The sequence below is a fragment of the Dipodomys merriami genome, unplaced genomic scaffold (assembly GCF_024711535.1).
Source record: "Dipodomys merriami isolate MVZ:Mamm:240054 unplaced genomic scaffold, mDipMer1.0.p SCAF_2, whole genome shotgun sequence".
Lineage (NCBI taxonomy): Eukaryota > Metazoa > Chordata > Mammalia > Rodentia > Heteromyidae > Dipodomys > Dipodomys merriami.
In genome coordinates this window covers 14,669,133-14,688,428 of record NW_027203381.1, presented here as the reverse complement: position 1 = coordinate 14,688,428, position 19,296 = coordinate 14,669,133, and the positions used below count along the sequence as shown (strand labels likewise).

General features: G+C 39.3%; 1 protein-coding gene across 1 annotated transcript in view; it reads left to right on the top strand.

Annotated features, from left to right (window-relative positions):
* Window positions 1–15,302, top strand: part of LOC138831809 (mucin-2-like) — a 42,930-nt gene extending 27,628 nt beyond the window's left edge. The window contains exons 5-6 of the mRNA XM_070028843.1: window positions 13,014–13,178; window positions 14,715–15,302. Coding sequence (XP_069884944.1) covers window positions 13,014–13,178; window positions 14,715–15,302 — 753 coding nt within the window. The remainder of the gene's footprint in view (window positions 1–13,013; window positions 13,179–14,714) is intronic.
* Window positions 15,303–19,296: the final 3,994 nt, after the last annotated feature.

The following is a 19,296-nucleotide window of genomic DNA, read 5'->3' as shown; positions in this document are numbered from 1 at the left end:
CACTGATCTTTTCCCTAGCTTGTGATGAGTTTTATTTTCACCTGTTCATTTGGAGGAAATAAGAAAAATATTTTCTCAGTTAGTGAAGATACTTTTGACCAATGGAAGGAACTAACACATAGAAGCTATACACCAAAATAAGTTATGTCCTTTTTCTCTCAAAGAAATAGCATATTTTGAATTGTAGCATTATAACTTTTAATAAATACATACAATGCAATTTGGTTATACTTAGTGATATTATTGACACATTCTGATTAAGCATTATTATCATCTCTCCATCTGTACAAAATTTAAAATCAAGTGTTAGATAAGAGACAGAACAAAAGAACCGTAAAAATGCTAATGATTTAATGTATGTATAAGGAAAAACTAGTCTTTCGGTCAGGTGTGGCCCAGCTCGCAGGGATTACACCACTGCTTGGGACCCCACTTGTCACTGCTTTACTTAAAAGGTGCTGATTTCCTACCAACACAAGGAAATTCAGGAAAGCAGACCAGTTCAGTGAGATTCTCTGACTGCAAAGTGCACTCAATGTTTGAAGTTCATTGGCCTCAGGCATACTGCAGAATGACTAAAGACTAGGTAATAGTCTCAACCCATTTGGGGGAAAAAAGCAGAGCTGTTTATACAGGTCAATCCAGATTCCTTTCCCACTTCATGCTGACAACAATTTGCACGGCCATTGCAATGGTCACTTTCTAAGAGGATCATTAATGCTTTGTCTCAGAAATACACTCTTCTCCACTGCATGACTACGCTGCTATTTTCAATGACAGGGTCACCATGGAAATTAGTGGGCATCACAAATAATTTCCCCAGGTGGTATCTGTCTCCTCAAACACTCATCATTTCTTTATGATGAAAATGTTTGAACTCCTTTATTCCAGCTTCAGGAAGTATACATGATTATTATCTGCAGTCATGGTATCATACAATTGCACCTCAGAACATCTTACTTTTGTTGTTGTTGTTGTTGCTACTGCTGCTGTTGTTCCACTACTGGGGCTTGAACTTGGGGTCTAGGCGCTGTCCCTTAGCTTTTTTCTCAAGGCTGGTACTCTACCACTTGAGCCATAGCTTCATTTCTGACTTTTTGGTGATTAATTGGAGATAAGAGCCTTATGGACTTTTCTACTCAGCTGATTTTGAACTGTTATTCTTAGCCTCCCGAGTAGTTAGAATTACAGTCATGAGCCACGAGTCCTCTGCTTAGAAATAAAAGTTAATAATTGTTCCCATGAAGGAAGATACAGAATATTCACAATACCCTTGTTTATGTGCTATGCTCAGTGTCTGCCATCGAGAGAGTAGAATAATATTGCAATGTATCTATCCAATTGATAGAATAGTATAAAACAGTGAAAGATGGAATGGAATAGAACTAAAGTCTCCCTGTGGTTCAGCATGTAAACGCCATCTGGATAAAATCTGCCCTACACTTGGGAAGAATACAGTTGAACAAGATTCAGGTGAATTTTGAAGCATATAAATTATGTGTTTAGGTATACATTACAATGATATATTTTTAAAATACATCAAAATATGAAAAACACAGGAAATACAGACCTTAAGTACGGCGAGCGATGGCAAATCTGGCAGGTGAGGAGCCGGCTCCGGAGCGGCGCTCTGACTGTGTGGAGCAGCAAGTTCTCTCTTAAGCCGGGTCGTGGCTGTTGGCTTTTCCACCCATTCGTTCTTCATGAGGACAGACAAGTATGTGTAATAGCTCTTAAGCAGTAGGGTAAAAGTGAAAAAAAATGAGGTTATTTTTTTCATGCTTATTTCTGTTCTACACTTACCTTTAGCCCAGACTGCCCTTCCCATTTTTCCCAGGATCTTCCTGCCAGTCCAGTCTTCACTGTGCTCCAATTCCCCCTTCTCCTCCCCACAAACCCATCCATATGCATTGAGGAGCTTCAAGCTTTGGCCGTGAACTTGATCTTTCCACCTGACAAAGATGGGTTCTTAACCCCTGCTTTCACTGTATTTGATGTTGATATCATTTGTGGAGGGGAAGGGAAAAAGCAAATTGTTTAAATAGGGATACCGGTGGACCCATTGCAACAATGAGATGTACAAGTTGTTATGTCAAAAAACAAACTTTACAACTTGAGGGGGGCAGTGAGGGGAGGAGCAGGGAGGATGGGAAGGGATGGGAAGGGAAAACAAAGGAGGAGGCAACAATGCTTGATAAGAAATGTACTCATTATCTTGCTCATGTAATTGTAACCCCTCTGTACAGTATTTTCACAATAAAAAGAAAAAGAAAAAAGAAAGAAAGGAAAACAAGAACTATTATGTTAATTCATCTTTATGATCTAAGGGTTCATTGCCTCAACAAAAACTAAAGATGATTAGAGAAAAGAAAGGCTCCTCTCTAGGGCTCTTCTCCCTTCTCTTATTTCTCTACCTCACTGCCTGCTGCTCCCACTAGCTCCTCAAAGCTGAATTCACCGAAGCCTCCTTTTGTCCTTCCTCTATCCGTCTTTCCATCACTGTCCCAGAGTCAGAAAGGAGTTTTATGACCTGTTCCAACACCAGCTGCCCACAGGTCTGAGCTGTTACCACCCATCCTCTGTCCCAAGTGAGGTGCATTTGTACTCTGGACCCTGAGCCAGGGTATTTTAGCCCTGAACAGCGGTGCAATCCACACCACTAGTCTTTCAGGATCCACTCTAGTTAAGGATTTGAATCTGGGCCCCAAATATGGTAATGCAGTCTGTTTCTAAATATGACAAGCCTGAGTTTTCTATTTACCAGCTTCACACATCTTACTTTTTTTTTTTTTTTAAGGTTTCTATCTTGGGTTGCCATCCTACTGACACCTGTATTTGCTGCAAACTTTTAAGTGGGTCTTGGAGTTCTGGACTATTCATTTGCATGCCCATTCCAAAAACTATCATGCCAGTGGTGGGTGAACCTCGGCTCGTGGATCTAGGCATCTACTGTTCTCCGAAGGATATGGACTGCACAGCTAATCCCCAATCCCTATGCTCTGTGAGCATCTAGACATCCGTCTGATGCTTGTTCAGAACTTGCAGGGCCACGAAGAACCATGTCTCCACCCTGGGGAGTGTTGAGCCCTTGGTGTTCTTTGGGGCTTACCTTCCATCACTCTCTGTCCTTCGGAGGATGTCTCATTTTAGTTGGCAGCTCCACCCTGCTTCCAATAAACATTTGTGTTTCCTCCCTGAATCTTAGCAAAAAATCACTGACGTCTGGACGGTTCGACAGTTTTATGGTCTTTACAGTAAATGATGCCCATTAGACAGTAAATAAATGTGCACTGACAGTGAGTAGAGAAGCCAGGAGACACATAGGGTGGAGAAAAGGTCACAGAAAGCCCTCATGTCTCATCAGAAAAGTGGGGATAATAACACTTAATTCTTGCAGGTATTTAAAAGCTTAACCATGAGCAGTGGTACACCCACTGACCCAGGCATGAACATCTCTGTAATGTTAATGATATTTTCATCAAATCTTTTTTGTCTGATGAACCATTCGCTATAACTAAATGATGGTTAAAGCTATTCTGGTTTCATTTTTAAATTTTTAAGTAGACTTAACTTTTCAGAGTCATTTTTTTGATCTACAGCAAAATGGAGTGGAAGGTATTTAAACACTGTATCTTGATATGCATCAAAGAATGCTGCTAGCAATAACCACAGAAGGCTTCATTGTCAATATCCGCCACTTGACAGCAGATTTCCTACGGTTGGTGAACCTACATTTTATTCTTTTCCTCACCCACATTATTTTTGTAATACAGACTTTTTATTGGTGTCTATTAAGTTGTAGTAATGGGCTTTATTATGCCATTTCTGTAAATAAATATAATGTATTTGGATCATATTCACTTAGTTTATTAATTGAATTAGTTATTAGTTTATTAATTGAATTCTTTCAGAAAATAACTTTTCTGAGAAAGTGGATATAAAGGAACATACTTGTCTTTAAACATTTTTTTCTCTGCCAGATCATAATTCCTCATAGGAGAATCTTGGATCTGATTGATATCTTAATTCAGATATCAACAATTTGTAGGCCAGGCATGATGGCTTATGCGTATATTCCTAGTTACATGGGAAGCAGACATAGAAAGGATCATAGTTTGAGACTAGCCTGTGCAAAAAAATAATGAAAACTTCATCTATACAAACAAGTCAAGCATGGTGGTTCAAGACTGTTATTCTAGCTATTTAGAAGTTCCAAGGCTGGCCTTAGAGGGCAGGGAATGAGACCTTATTTAAAAAAAAGAGAGAGAGATGGGAAGGCCCATGGTGTGTCCAAGCTAGAGCATTTGTCTAAAAAAGCAAAGGCCCTATGTTCAAAACCCATACTACCACCAAAAAACAGTAAAAATAGCTCTGACCTAATCTCTGAGACATCCATTTATTTTTTCTTTCGGTGAGATGATTAGGAAACAGATTCCTCAGCTTTTTACCCTTCATCCTCCCCAAAATGGCCAACTATCAAGAAGTTCTTCCCACCGCCTCTCAGACACACTTTCAGATTTCTTTTTGGTTGAAAATCCTGATAAGAACAAAGATGGGAGATCTAACATGAAGCACAAGGCGCCCAGGTCATCTGCTCATTGTAACAATTTCGGTGCACTTTGCTGTTCTGCTCACTTTCCAATGAAGTCATCTAATACCCAAGTTATCTTTGCAAGATAGAAAATCTGATTTTTAGGTGGGAAGGAAAGGGATGGTAGGGAAAAAACAAAGGAGGGGGTAACAATGCTCGGTAAGAAATGGATTCATTACCTTGCTCATGTAACTGTAACCCTCTGTACAGTATCTTTACAATAAAAAATATTAAAAAACACCAAATACAAATTTATAAAAAAGAATTTTTTTGTATTTTTCCTGTTATTTTTTTCCCTGGAAAAAATTGCTTGAAAAAAAAATCTCTTCCAAAATTTTTTTCTCTTTACAAATTAAGTAGACAGTCAACAGATAAAAGAGGACAATATCCTGTATTCACCTGAAGCAATACAACATTATAGAATTGTAATTGAAAACCTCTGTATAAAATCAACATAAAAATCATTAGAGCCTGGAGCCAGTGGCTTATGCCTGTAATCCTAGCTGCTCAGGAAGCTAAGATCTGAGGATCATGGTTTGAGCCAGCCTGGACAGAAAAGTCCATGAGATTCTTTCATCCAATAACCTACTCAGAAAAAGCCAGAAGTGGTGCTGTGGTTCAAGTGGTAGAGCACTAGCCTTGAGCACGAATTGGCTCAGGGACAGCACCCAGGCCCAGCTCAAGGTCCAGGACTGGCAAAAGAAATTATTAGCATTTTTATATGTAGAACAGACAGAAAAATAAAGAAAACTAATTCATAATAGTTTCCCAAAGCAACAAGGACATACAACAACTAAGGACATACAAGGCTTCTACCATAAAACATCAAAGAAATACATGCAAAAGCTATGAAAAGATGGAAAGAACTTACATATTCATGGAGTGGCAGAAATAATATCTAGAAAAATGTCTAGACTACCAACAATATACTCGAGGTCTTTAGAAGTTCCAAGTCTGGCCTGGCAGGAAAAATAAGATCTTATTAAAACACAGAGAGAGGGGGGGGGGGAAAGTTGATAGTATGACTCTAATGGCAGAGTACTTGACTAAAAAGCACAAGTCAAAACTCACAGTACCACTAAAAAACTGTATGAATGCAGTCTGATTGAATATAATCTCTGCTACAATCCCAATGTTATTCTCTAAAATAGAAAAATCAATCCAAACACTCATCTACATGCATAAATAACCCTGAATAGTGAAACTAGTCTTGGACAAGGAAAGCAATCCTGTTGATACCACTTTTCCTCACTTCATATTATACTATAGAACCATAGTAACAAAAAAAATAGCATGGTACTGGCATCAAGATAGACAGGCGGAACATAGAATAGAAAAGCTCTAGAAATAAACCCACCCAGTTACAGCCATCTGATTTTGGACAAAGGAGCCAAAGACACACATTGAAGAAAAAAAGATAGTGTCTTCAACAAATGGTGTTGGGGAAACCAAATATCAAACTAGATCCCTGTCTCATTCTGTAATAAAATCAGTTCAAGATGGGTCAATGATCTTAACCTAAGACACTTTCTTCAATGTTAAAATAATTCCAGTAGGTTTTATTGTTCTAGTTTTATGCAGGCATGTAAAGTACATCAACCATGTTCACCTTCATCCATTCTCTATGTTGTCCCTCAAGCCTCCCACCCATACCCACCCCCTAGCAGAGCCCATTATACGTTCCTATCTTTCATTTTCTTTGTATATAAAGAGGTATACACAGAGGTATAAGCATCTACATGCTTATACCCTATAAGCATATAGTGGTATCATTGGCCGTATTTCCACCTGTTTCGTTTTCCAACTTTTGATTGCTGTAAAATACACACATTATAACTTTTAGCATCACAACCTTATTTAATTGTAACTTTTAGCATCACAACCTTATTTAATTGTGCAGTTCAAGCTGGGCATGCTTGCATACTAGCTACTCAGGAGGGTGAGAATTGAAGATTAAGGTTCAAAGCCAGCCCTCTCTTAGTTAACTAGCACAAAGCCAGACTTGGAGGTGTGGCTCAAATGGTAGAGCACTGACGTTGGGCAAACAGCCATGCAACAGTGAGAGAGCCTGAGCTCAAGCCCCGGTACAAATACCACCACAGCGTTCAATGGTATTAAGTACATTCTTCATGTTGTGCAATGATCACCCCCATCCCACCCCAGTGCTTTATCACCTTCTATATCCACGAAATAATAATTCATCATCTACCCTTTTCCTGTTCCCTGGTTGTAACCATTCCACTTTCTGTCTCTATGGATCTGACCATTCTAAGGATGTTATGTGAGTTTTGCAATGCATAGTATTTGCTCACCTGTGATTGGCTTATTTCACTTAGTGTGAGTTCCTCAGGATTCATCCACAAGTCATCACCTTTTAAGTTGCTCATCAGAACAAACCCTACCCAACTTCTCAATTCTTCTTAAGTTTCTCATAGAATTTATGTTTTAAGGTTAGAGGCCATATATAACACAGCAGCTGATTCAGTAAAATTCTTCAAGTGGCAAGTGCGGAAGGCATTCATGAGAGACGTTTTAATGGGTCACAGTTTAGAACAAACAAATTTAGAATCCAAAAGATTCTGAAGACTCTGTCTGTGGTCTGTTTTGGCTACTAAAGCGTTTGCACTAGAAAAAAATTGCATAGCATCTACAAACGGAATGTTCTCAGCTGTTGAATGAATAATCCAGTAGAAGATTTAATGCTTTTTTCAATTTAAGATCATTAGCCTTCTAAGCAATAACAACAACAACAACAACAACAACAGAATCTCTTCCCAAAAGGTTTTTAATATTCTTTTCTTGTTTTGGCGTTATTGCCCTGGAGGTTGACTCCAGTGAGTTTAATGTTTGTAAATGGCATGAGCAATTGAAGGGGCAGGTTTTCTTGCCATTTTTTATTTTGAAAATACTGTACAGAGGGGTTACAATTACATGAGCAAGGTAATGAGTACATTTCTTATCAAACATTGTTGTCTCCTCCTTTAGTTCCCCTTCCCCATCCCTTCCTGTTTCCACCCCCCCTCCCCCCTCCCCCTGAGCCAAAGTTGTAAAGTTTGGTTTTCAACATAACATCTTGTACTTTTCATTGTTGCAATGGGTCCACCTGTATCCCTATTTAAACAATTTGTTTTTTCCCTTCCTCTCCACAAATTATACCAACTTCAAATACAGTGAAAACAGGGGTTATATCCGGGGGGAGAGACATACAAAGCAACAAAAAATCATCTTATAAGTATGTTAGAAACAATAGCATGAAAGAAAAAACATTTGAGTCCTTATCTTGGGGTTAATTTTGCCTAACATCAACTTATCTGACCTTTTCTGCTTGTCTCAGACATATACTAGTTATTGCAAATAAGGGAAACCATGGGATCTATGTTTCTTTGGGCTTGGTTTACTTTATTTAATATAATTTTTCCAAGTCTTTCCATTTCCTTTCCATTTCCTCCATCTTTCTGATGGAGGCATAGAGTTCCATTATGTTTATATACCACATTTTCTTGATCCATTCATCTACTGAGGGGCATCTGGGTTGGTTCCATATCTTAGCTATGGTAAATAATGCTGCAATAAACATAGTTGTGCTGGGTGTTTTAGTATGGTCTTGTTTGTGATCATACAGGTAAATGCCCAAAAGTGAGATTGCTGGGTCATAGGGGAGCTCTATGTGGAGTCTTTTGAGGAACCTCCATACTGCTTTCCAAAATGGTTGAACAAGTTTACACTCCCACCAACAATGCAGTAAGATTCCCTTCTGTCCACATCCCCTCCAGCATCTGTTGTTAGAGTTCTTGATTATAGCCATTCTAGCTGGGGTGAGGTGGAATCTCAGTGTTGTTTTGATTTGCATTTCTTCTATGGCTAGAGAGGTTGAGCATTTCTTCATGTGTCTATTGGCCATCCTTCTTTCCTCTTCAGAGAAGTTTCTCTTTAAGTCTTTAGCCCACTTATTTATTGGGCAGTTGTTTCTTTGAGGATTTGTTGTTGGAGGATTTAATTTTTTGAGTTCCAGGTATATTTTAGATATCAGACCCTTGTCTGTTGTATGGCTAGTGAAGATCTTCTCCCAATCCGCGGGCTTTCTATTGATCTTGCTAGCTATGTCCTTTGCCATGCAGAAGCTCTGCAATTTCATGCAATCCCATTTGTCCAACCTTTCTTTGATTTGTTGTGTTTCTGGGTCTCTATTAAGAAAATTTCAGCCTGTGCCAAGGAAACCTAGGGTTTTTCCTATTCTGTCCTGTAATGTTTTCAGGGTGTCTGTTTTGACTCCAAGGTCTTTGATCCATTTGGAGTTGATTCTGGTTCAGGGTGGTATATAAGGATCTAGCTTGAGTTTGCTACAACTGATTAACCAGTTTTGCCAGCACCATTTACTGAAGAGTCTGTCTTTCTTCCATTTTATTTTTATTTTTTTAGCTCTGAAGGGGCAAATTTTCTTAGGCATCAGCAGAGTAACTGAAAGCCAAAGATCCTCAAAGGCCTTAGGCACACAAGAGGTGATATCAGCCGGGAAGGGAAAGAAAAGAATGAGTGCTTGGGGAGAGAAAACTCAATGACAAACCGGCACATTCAATTTTTTTCCCTTGAGATGTAGAACAAAGAGAAGACAAGCATCTGAAAGATAGGTCCAACATGAAGAGAAGGAAGGATTACCCAACAGACAAACACCACGTGTCACAATATTATCTGCCCTTTAGCATTTTCTCTCCATCCACAGGCCCCAAACAGTCCCACAGTTACAATCACATTCTCCAAATGTGATGTAGATGCACGTATTTATGAAGTATTCATGCCTCCTTAAAGACAGTGCGGGAGTCTCCAGGGGCAGTGCTGGTCTTCGTGTGTCTTTCTGTAATTGACACCTCATTTCCTCCTCTAAGGTGGAGCACTCATTTAGTGAATGATTATATATTATTCAATTTAACGCATACCTGTATGGGTGCATCACAGTGAATGTTGTTTTAATTCTTTCTGTTGACTGCAGATATAAAGGGCCATGAATACGTTGGAGAATATTCCTGGAGTTAAGTTGGTACAGTTGGCCCCCCAAGAATGGACAGGAAGCAAGGAACGTACACAGTGAATGCGGAGCCCTCCAGAAGCCAGCTGGTGAGTGAATACTGCTGCTCCATGTCGGTAGCTTGCTTATGTTATCACATTATTCTCACCACTTCCAAGCTATGTGATCCTCTCACTACTCTGTACTCCAGGCCCTAGGTTTGCATTTTTCAAGAAAGAGTAGCCCTGTATTAGATACACTGTTACAAATTAAAAAAATAATTTTATTGTCATAAAGATGTTGTGCAGAGGCGCGGCTACCATTTCAGAAGTCAGGTAATGAGTACCTTTCTTTGGGGTACAATGTAACCACTTCTTTTACTTTCCCTCAGTTACCCCCTCCCATCCCTGCCCACAAGTTACATACATTTTCCACATAGTGTATACCGAGTAGCATGATCACATTTGTTTACCCTTCCTCCCTCCCTTTCTGTTCTCTCCCTTTATCCCCCTCCCCCAGGAGAGAAAAAAATTCCAAAGCAAAAACACACATCACCATTGCCACCACCACCACCTTTGTTGGTATATTTTACTACATTATATTTTAGGAATTATTATAGGTGAATGTGAAAGCTTTAATGATATGATTGGCTTATAAAATTCACTGCCTGAGGAATAAATGAAAAGTGTGGAAAGATATATTTGCCTTTGCCATGCAGAGCTTTGGCAATCAACTTGCATTAATTACTTAGGCAATAAACCAGAGAAGAAAGTCCTGCAGCTCCATAAGTGTTACTTAAATGATAGAATGTCACAGGGGACTCCTGATTCACCAGGGGACATATTTGCCCTCTTGGGCCTTCCTGAAGATGCTCTGTTTGTCACTTCTTAAGATGACACTACACTTGGGTCCTCAAGATATCCAAATACTCAAATGGAAAAAAAAATCCTCTTAGGGAGATATCATCATCTTGGTAGTTTCTTAGCATCTATCTTCAGGCGGTTCTCAGGATTATCTCAAAGCTGATGTGTTTTTACTTTATTGTAGATATGTGATATAGTTCTAAAATGTTTTCTCTTAAGACTAAATTCAGTAGTACCATACAACTTTTTTAAATTGAGAACATTTTTTTTAAAATTGAGAACAAGCAAAATAGATTTTGGCTATTTTTTTTTGTTTTAGAGATCTTAATTTATGAGATTTTAGCTTACCCTTATAAAGTTAGCAGAAGAAATCTATGAAATTTTATTTCTTGGTAAATGTTGGTAATATACTTCCAGTTTTTATTAGTTGATACCAATGATCTGACTAAACAGTATCCACATTCACTAACTATTGCAATTTCGTCTAGAGACTCTACCAGGACTATGGATCAAAACAATACAACAGTAAACTTATTACTCAGGGTGCAATGTTACTATAAAGCTCAGCCAATATCATAGGATTTCCATCTTAATGTCCACCCATTCCTCATCTTCTTTCAAAGGACTGGTATTCTATCAGAGCTGAAAAAATGTCTCCTAATCCACCCTAGTGGATGAGTTTTCCTATATTTACAAAGTATATTAAAATACCTAAGTAAGTCCATCAGCTACAGGAGAACTAATAGAACAGAATTGGCACTTAAATAAATTGGCAAATGTTAATTTAGGTTAGGTTCAAACTTTTCTTATGTGCTTAGTGATTAACAGATGCAATTGTGCTTAATTTTTATTCATTAAAAATGAATCCATTGTCTTTGTTTTTGATATTATACTTGTGGGAAAAACCAACGTAGTGAATTGCTTACTACTGGGAGTCTGTTATTCTACATTTAATGAAAATTGTACTTTTTGTAGTTTTAAATAGCAGTTCCTAATGGACCGAGGACTATGCAGATTCTAGTTTGACGGTTTTTGTTTTAGTGTGACAATCTTAATGGAACTGACTTTTGGCTGACCATGGACTTCCATAGTTATTTAGTAATGGTTTGTTAAATCAATACGACCGAAGGCAAACAGTAGTAATGGCAGTAATAACAATAAAAACCCTGATGCTGCCAATTATAACAGTCAATCTAGTTAGCACTTATTGGGGACACACCCTGTGCCTGACTCAGAGTCAGGCATTCCATACTTACGTGCTTATCACTCATCCTCCAAGTAGACGATCTTTTGGAGAAGAGCAAGGAGAGATAAAGATGCTTTTGACTCACAGTGAGAAAGCAAACGTTATTAGGAAATGAAGACCCCCCCATGTATCTGTGGCATTATCATTGCATTCATTGATGCAGTGTAGACCCCACATGAATTAGCAGTATTAAAATATAACAAAACAATTTGCCCAAGATCTCTGGACATATTCTATGTTCATTTTCTTAGTCTAGTTTCCAGACTCCCCTTAGAAAAATTGCATCTTAGCCCAGCACCTGTGGCTCATGCCTATAATCCTAGCTACTCAGGAGGCTGAGATCTAAGGGTCACAGTTTGAAGCTAGCCTGGGTAGGAAAGTCTATGAGACTCTTATCTCCAATAAACTACCCAAAAAACCCAGAAGTGTAGCTGTAGTGGTAGTCTAGTGGGAATCTAGTAGTAGACTCCTAGCCTTAGGCAAAAAAAGCTCCAGGACAGTGTCCAGGCCCTGAGTTCAAGCCCCCCTACCCACAAATTTACATCTTTTCCCAAAGCCTTTCCCACAAAATTCACTCATTTTCAATCCTTATTTATCCCTTCCTCCTAATGTTTTTTTTTTACAATTATTGCAGTAATTTCTTAAGTATATACAAGTTCTTTGTGCCTTTAGTGAATACTTTCTTGAAAGTAGAAATTTTGTTTTGCTTTGAACGTGTTTTCACACTAATATATGCCTAAGAGGAGCAGGGGACTATGGAGAGCATAAACTAGATAAATGATTTGTCTCTGGCAAGGGGTTACGAGTTCCAGTGAATAAAGCACTGTGGCAAGTGAATACAGAAGCCTCTTTGAGAATGTTCCATGAGTACAGTGAATTATAATGTACGCTGTATAGATTATATGCTATATATTGACATAATGCACCATCTCTAGTATATATCATAGAGCTATCATGGTTTAATGGAAGGACATTGGACTTAGTATTGGGAGGTGTGGGCTGCTGTGCTTGCCACTGCCCCACGATGTCAAATGACTTCAACTCATTTGCTTCAAGATCTCCATCTCCAACATGACATATACATCTACATCTACATTCCACTGATAGTGACTTCAACCGGAGCCTGTTCATCCAATCGCATAATACATTACCTAAGTCAGGCAATGAGTACATTTCTTTTGGAGCACTGTGGCCCCCTCCCTCATTTTCTTCCAAATGTCCCCCTTCCACGCAGTATTTGTTTTTGACAGAGACTTTAATCCGAGAAATTCAACACATGGCTTCTGGTTCACCCATATTTCATCTCTGTAGGTATGCACGTGTCCCCATGCCCAAGGGGCCTGCAGCTCCACAGGCTGGTGTCCACCTCCGAACAACGTAACTGGCGATGTCTCTTCCAACTTGCCTGGGGTCTGGATGAGCCCAAGTATCCACACGCATGCAGGATGCCCACACCCAGAACCCCCCAACCCGCAGGTAATGCCTGCTACAGCCCGTGTCTCCCAGGTTCTGATGTATTCTGCATTCTGCATAGAGATGCACTTTTCCTATTCTTTCGAAATGTAGTTAATTATTTTTAGTACAGTGCAGATTACTTGAAAGCAATACCCAAGAAGGAACTATTTGATAATCTCTATATTCAGAGAACTAGTCTGGAAACCAAAAAGTCACAAGAAATGGAGAACATCAAGAAAATCAATAAAACAGGTTTCCTATGGAAATGAAAGGAATAAATATAAGGCCAAATACATGGTCAAAGAGTGGCCAGAATAGCAAATGCATTAGCAGTATAGTGGATTAGTTAGACTGGCGGAAAACTGTCATATTTCAAAATATGCTTGTTTTTACTATGTAAATCCTAGTCTGTTGGTAATTATTTTCTTGCACTCTTACAACTCTGAATCTCTCCAGGGCATTGTATTTGATTCTCTGGCTTCCAGCCTCTGGAACACATAACCTTGACTTAGAAGCCTAGCTGTTCTTTGGAGCTTCTCCATTAGCCTTAGAGACCTCATTCAGCGTGCCATGCTTCATGTCTGGTTGGCTGCATTAAGCGTACTTCATAGTTCTATCTTTAAAGTCTTTAATCTAGGCATGGCGGTACATACCTATAATTCCACTGCTGGGAAGATAGAAATAGGAAGATGAACGTTTGAGACCAATCTCAGGCAAAAGTTCTTAGAACCCTGTTCAAAATAAAACCCAGACGGAAACCAGAGGAACTCTATCAAATGCTAGAGCCCTTGCCGAGAAAACACAAGATCTTTGTTCCAACTCTAGTACTGTAAAACAAAGAGAAGTGAAACAAAATAAAGCAGAAACCCCAAGCCCCCAAAACAAAACAAAAATATATTCTTCTGGTCACATAAAATGATTAAAAAACAAGGGTGAACAAAGGAGTAGCTAGAGACATCGGAGTTTTAAGAAAGTGAAACTTCTCTGAATGATGCTGTAATGGTGAATAGTCATCATTATGCATCATATAATATATATAATATATAATATATATCCATGTGTAAAACGTACAACAGCCTGAGTGCACCCTTAAACAATGGACTCTGCATGACAGGGCGCCATCTAGAGGAGGATGCTGGAGTTAGCTGCTTATCATCCCTTCAGTTTTGCTATGAATCTAAAACCGTTACAAAATACAAATTTTATTTAAAATAAAATAGCAGAAGAAGATAGGAGAAGACATGTCATTTTCAAATCAAGGGAAAGCATTTTGATGAAAAAAATCTGTTTTTCTTTTTCTTTGTTTTGGAACTTTAAGCCAAATCCCTATTTTATTTTGACTAACATAAACTATACAAAATTGATTTTTTAAATTGTCAAGGTGGTGCAGAGGGGTTACCATTACATAAGTCATGTTTTTCTTTTGTAAAGCCTATATGTCAGAGATAACTAGTGATGCAGACAATGTGAACACAATAAATTATAAGTAAGGTGAAAGAGCTGAGCAGTCACACACTTTTGTTTTTATCACTGACATTTTACTTTATGCCCTTGCAGGGGAATGCAAGTTGCTACAGAGACTGGTCTCTGTGTAAAGTCTTCCTGGCCTGCCTCCTTGCCTGTGTGGTGACAACAGCAATTGGAGTCCTCTTCCTGTCTCTAGTGAATAATAAAGCAACCAATTCTTCCGTTATTATCCAGCTACTCCCAAATGGACAGACTACCATGATTGCACCCGGAGTAACCTCTGCTCCTGCTCAACCTGCTCCCACAGAATCTCCAACCACAGCGGCAGAATCTACACCCACCACAACCACGGCCACAGCTGTCACCTCAGCTCAACCCCAAACCACAGCAAGCACCACCATAGCTTCAACTGAACTCCCAAGTACACCCACTCCAACTAGCGCAACCTCTACTGCAACGACAGCCACCACCATCGCTTCAACTCCATCCCAAACCACAACCGCCACAACAGCAACTGTAGCCACAAGTACAACTTCAACAGCATCTACCACCAGTGCAACAACTCCCATTACAGCAGCCACCACCATCACATCAACCCAGCCCCAAACCACAGCAGCTATGACCACAACTTCATCTCCCTCCACAAGTACCACCAATCAAACAACACCGTCAGCGTAAAATCTGTCACTACTGTCACCAGACTGTCAGTACCTCTCCACTTCAATCTTAAACCACCACAGTCACAGCTTTAGCTGCCACCACGGCCACTGTTTTACCATACAGTTGGTTTCCATGTCCACTTCGTACCTCATCTGCTCCTAGACAAGGAGCTCTCTGCCCACACTCTTACTATCCCTATCTTGATGAGGTGGGAATTCTGGGTTTATTTTAGATCTGAGGTTATTTGAACTAACAGACTCTCAGTTCATTTAACCACCTGTCCTGATTCTGGATTACATCTTTGAGAAGGAGACTTGCTCCTTCTATGGTTACTTGCATGGATCTACTTTTTACCAAAATCCCTTGTGGGTAGAATGGAATGGCTCTTGTCTTCTTTGTCCTTTCTAGTCAGGATATACTGACCTTAAATATCCCTTTCCCTAGGTGACACCTTATTCTAAGAGTATAATGGTGGTTTAGATGTGAGGAATAAGAAATCAATCTGCTGGTAATAAGCACCTGTTTTCAGAACTATTCCCATTATGTATAAAAGTACAACATAAAGTGCACATATACACACGTATGTATAATACAGTTCCTGTGTCAAAATAAAAATTATTTTGATTCTGTAAGGTCAAATGAATAGAAAAATGTGTGCCAATATATTTCTAGCTTAATTTCTTTCCATGCATGTGGTTGGAAAGAATGGCAGGGATAAAATTATGTAATTTAGAAATTTAATTCCCATTTATGTATGACTTTGGAGAGTTATATAATTTCTCTATGTTATCAATTTTCATTCATAATTTAGGTGTAATAAGAATGCCTCTATCACCTTAATTAGTTAATTTCTGAAAGTCTCATAACTCTAATTAAAATACAATTGAATATCTTCCTACTATTCAGAAATAAAGTAACAGGTAAGGACAAAACTTGCTAGCATTAATTTAAATTATATATATACATTTTTTGTCCCAGAAGCAATGGAATTCCAATGAGTGCAACTGGCACCGGGTCTTGAGTCTTAGATAACAATTTTATCTTAAAATAAAGATGGGCTCTTTTTTTTTTTTTTTTGAGAAATGACTGATTCCCACTCTCCTGCAGTAAATGTTCTGAGACCTCTGGCCTTTGAACTGAGCAGTACTAGTTTTCCTGGCTCTCCAGCCAGGAGAGAGCCATTGTGGGGCTATTCAGCTCTGACTGGGGAAACTTACCTAACAAATTCTCTCATCAATTTATGTAATTAAGCCCCACCTCCTTCTCTCTCTCTCACATTCAACTGGTTCCGTTCCTCTGTAGAACTTTTAAGACAAATTGTGAACCATGTAGAAGTAACTCTTGCCCATTTCTGCTGCCTCCAAGATGCACAATTTTCATATTTGAAAATCAGCAATTATCTACAAATAACACATCTTCACTATAAATAATAAGACACCTCTTTTTTTCTAGATCTGATGCTTATAGTTTGATTCAGTCTTTCTCTTTGAGACACCTCTTTTTCTTGATGCATTTGGAAACCATATATTTTATTTATTTATTTATTTTTAATTTAATTTTATTTTATTTGAGAACATACTGTACAGAGGGGCTACAATTACATGGGCAGGATAATGCATACATTTCTTACCAAGCATTGCAGCCTCCTCCTTTGTTTACCCTTCACCTCCCTTCCCAGCCTCCCCCTTCCCCCCACCCAATTATACCCCCTCCCCCCCCCACACTGACATTGTAAAGTTGGTTTTGACATGACATTTTGTACTTCTCATTGTTGCAACAGGTCCACCTGAATCCTTAAACGACTTGTTTGTCCCCATCTCCTCCACATGTTATACTGACATCAAATATAGTGAAAGCAGGAAACCATATATTTTAAAAAATCAAACACACTCAGTTCTGGAGAGCATGAAGTAGATGGCGCTACTAAGCAGCCCAAACTCACAGGGAGACGATAAGAAGTTGGCAGTATGAATTGAAAACTGTAAACGTTTATCACCTTCAGTGCCGCGGACTGGGTTCTGTCGGGACGACGGAGGATACCTAGGGGAGGAACCTGGAATAGGACGGGGAGATGGCAAACAGACAACTCACACACATTAGGAGTGGATGCTGAGTGCTGAGTGCTGAGTGCTGAGTGCTGAGTGCTGAGTGCTGAGTGCGATTTAATGCAGAGGATAACAAACTTTTATAGCAAAAAGTCTCCATAAGAAAGGGCAAAAGGTTACATAATCTTGCTGCAGGGCTTCATTCTTGGGCGGTCACCAGCTGGTCGCCTGATAGGCACTTGTTTCCGGCTTTACCTCTATTTTTAAGAAATACAATGGGTTTCGATGATTGTCACCAATTAACCACTACTTTTTTCTATAGAGGCCTTAACTGTCCCATTAAGATCTTTCCTGTTTCTTCTTTAATAGTAAGCACCAAGGAGACTTAGATTTAGCAAGTCTCTTAGTAAATGAGGAAGTTCTTTCTCCTAAGTAGTTATCTCAGCAATTGCCATACATTCTTTCTGTTCTAGCCGCGCCTACAACTTTTTGTAAATCTCTTACAAACAATTCCTTCTGCTGAAGTGACTTTGTGAAACCCCCAATACTTTTATATTTACTTATGGCTTGTCTACTAGCCTCCATAAGAGGGGTTTCAGGGTAGCACTTAACTCTGGTGAGTTAGTCATATTTTTAAGACACTCATCAGATATTGGAGTCGTCAACACTCTTAAGAAAGAGCTTTGAATAAGGGAATGTTGACAATGAGTAAGTACAATGAGCAGTAGAAACAGTAAAAGATTAATAGGCACTCTTATGAGGAAAAGATAGGCAGAAACACATCTTTTCCAGGGGTTTTTGCCAGCCTTTTCCCAGGAGTAGGCCTCTTAGAAGCCCTATTCTCCGAGGTAGACTTCGGTGAAGTCCCAAAACTTGGAGATAGGTTTCTGTAAAGCCCCATTCTCTGAGGTAGACTTCGGTGAAGTCCCAAAACTCAGAGATAGGTCTCGAGGCTCCTATCATGGTCTGATAGATGGTTTCCCATGCTAAGCAGACTCTACTGGGGTCGGCGTGGCATTTGCCCCCTTTTTTTTTTTTTTTTTTTTCACCAGTCCTGACTCCGTGTATCAATTTTATACCAGCTGTACTTGTAAGCTCCAATTTTAAGACATACTCATACCATTTGCGACATACTTAAACTTTCTGACATACTTAAACTTTCTGAGGTTTGTCTTAAAGACAATCCTTACTTTTCAAATTTCCCCAATTCTCTTTCCAAGGCTTTCTTTACTTCCTTCTTTCTTTACAATTCCTTTCCCAAGGCTTTCTTTACCACCCTCTTTCTTTACAATCTCTTGACCATCTTTGTGGCTGTAGTTTAAAACTGCCCAATTTTCCTTTGGCTTGCGGAACCTTTATCTTAGAACAGCCTTAAGGCACCACCATGATGCAGAAGCTTGCTAGATTTTAAGGCTAAGAGTATTACCTCTATTGATAACACACTCAGGTTATTACCATATCAGAGTCAAACTAGGCTGTGACCCTAAGTGGATTTTCAGTCACTATGCACTGAAGTGCCTAAGACAAGCAAGCCAGTGATATCCTTGTCCCCAATACCCACTGTGGGAAGAGAGGGTTTCTGGATATCACCCAAAAGAATGTCCCACCAGATCTTAGATTTAGCAGCTTTCAACCAGGAAGCAGATTCAGGTGATGGAATCAAGCAGGAGTTCCTCCAGGTGACTGTCAGGCCGCCGTTGAACTTTACCCATTAAGGTATGCAGCAACAGCAGCAGCAACCGCAACAGCTGGGTCTCTCAGTGGCTCCAAATTCCTACACAGACTGGTTAAGGATGCAAGTAATACATAGGCTTGGCAGGCCGTGACTCCGTTGGTTTCTAAGAACATTTAGACAATAGCCCAGGACAATTTACCAAAATAACCTTTTTTTTTTTTTTTTCTAACCAGATTTTTTTTTTTTTTTATAAACAGACACAGAAGGCTTAGTCTTGTAACCATCTCTGACA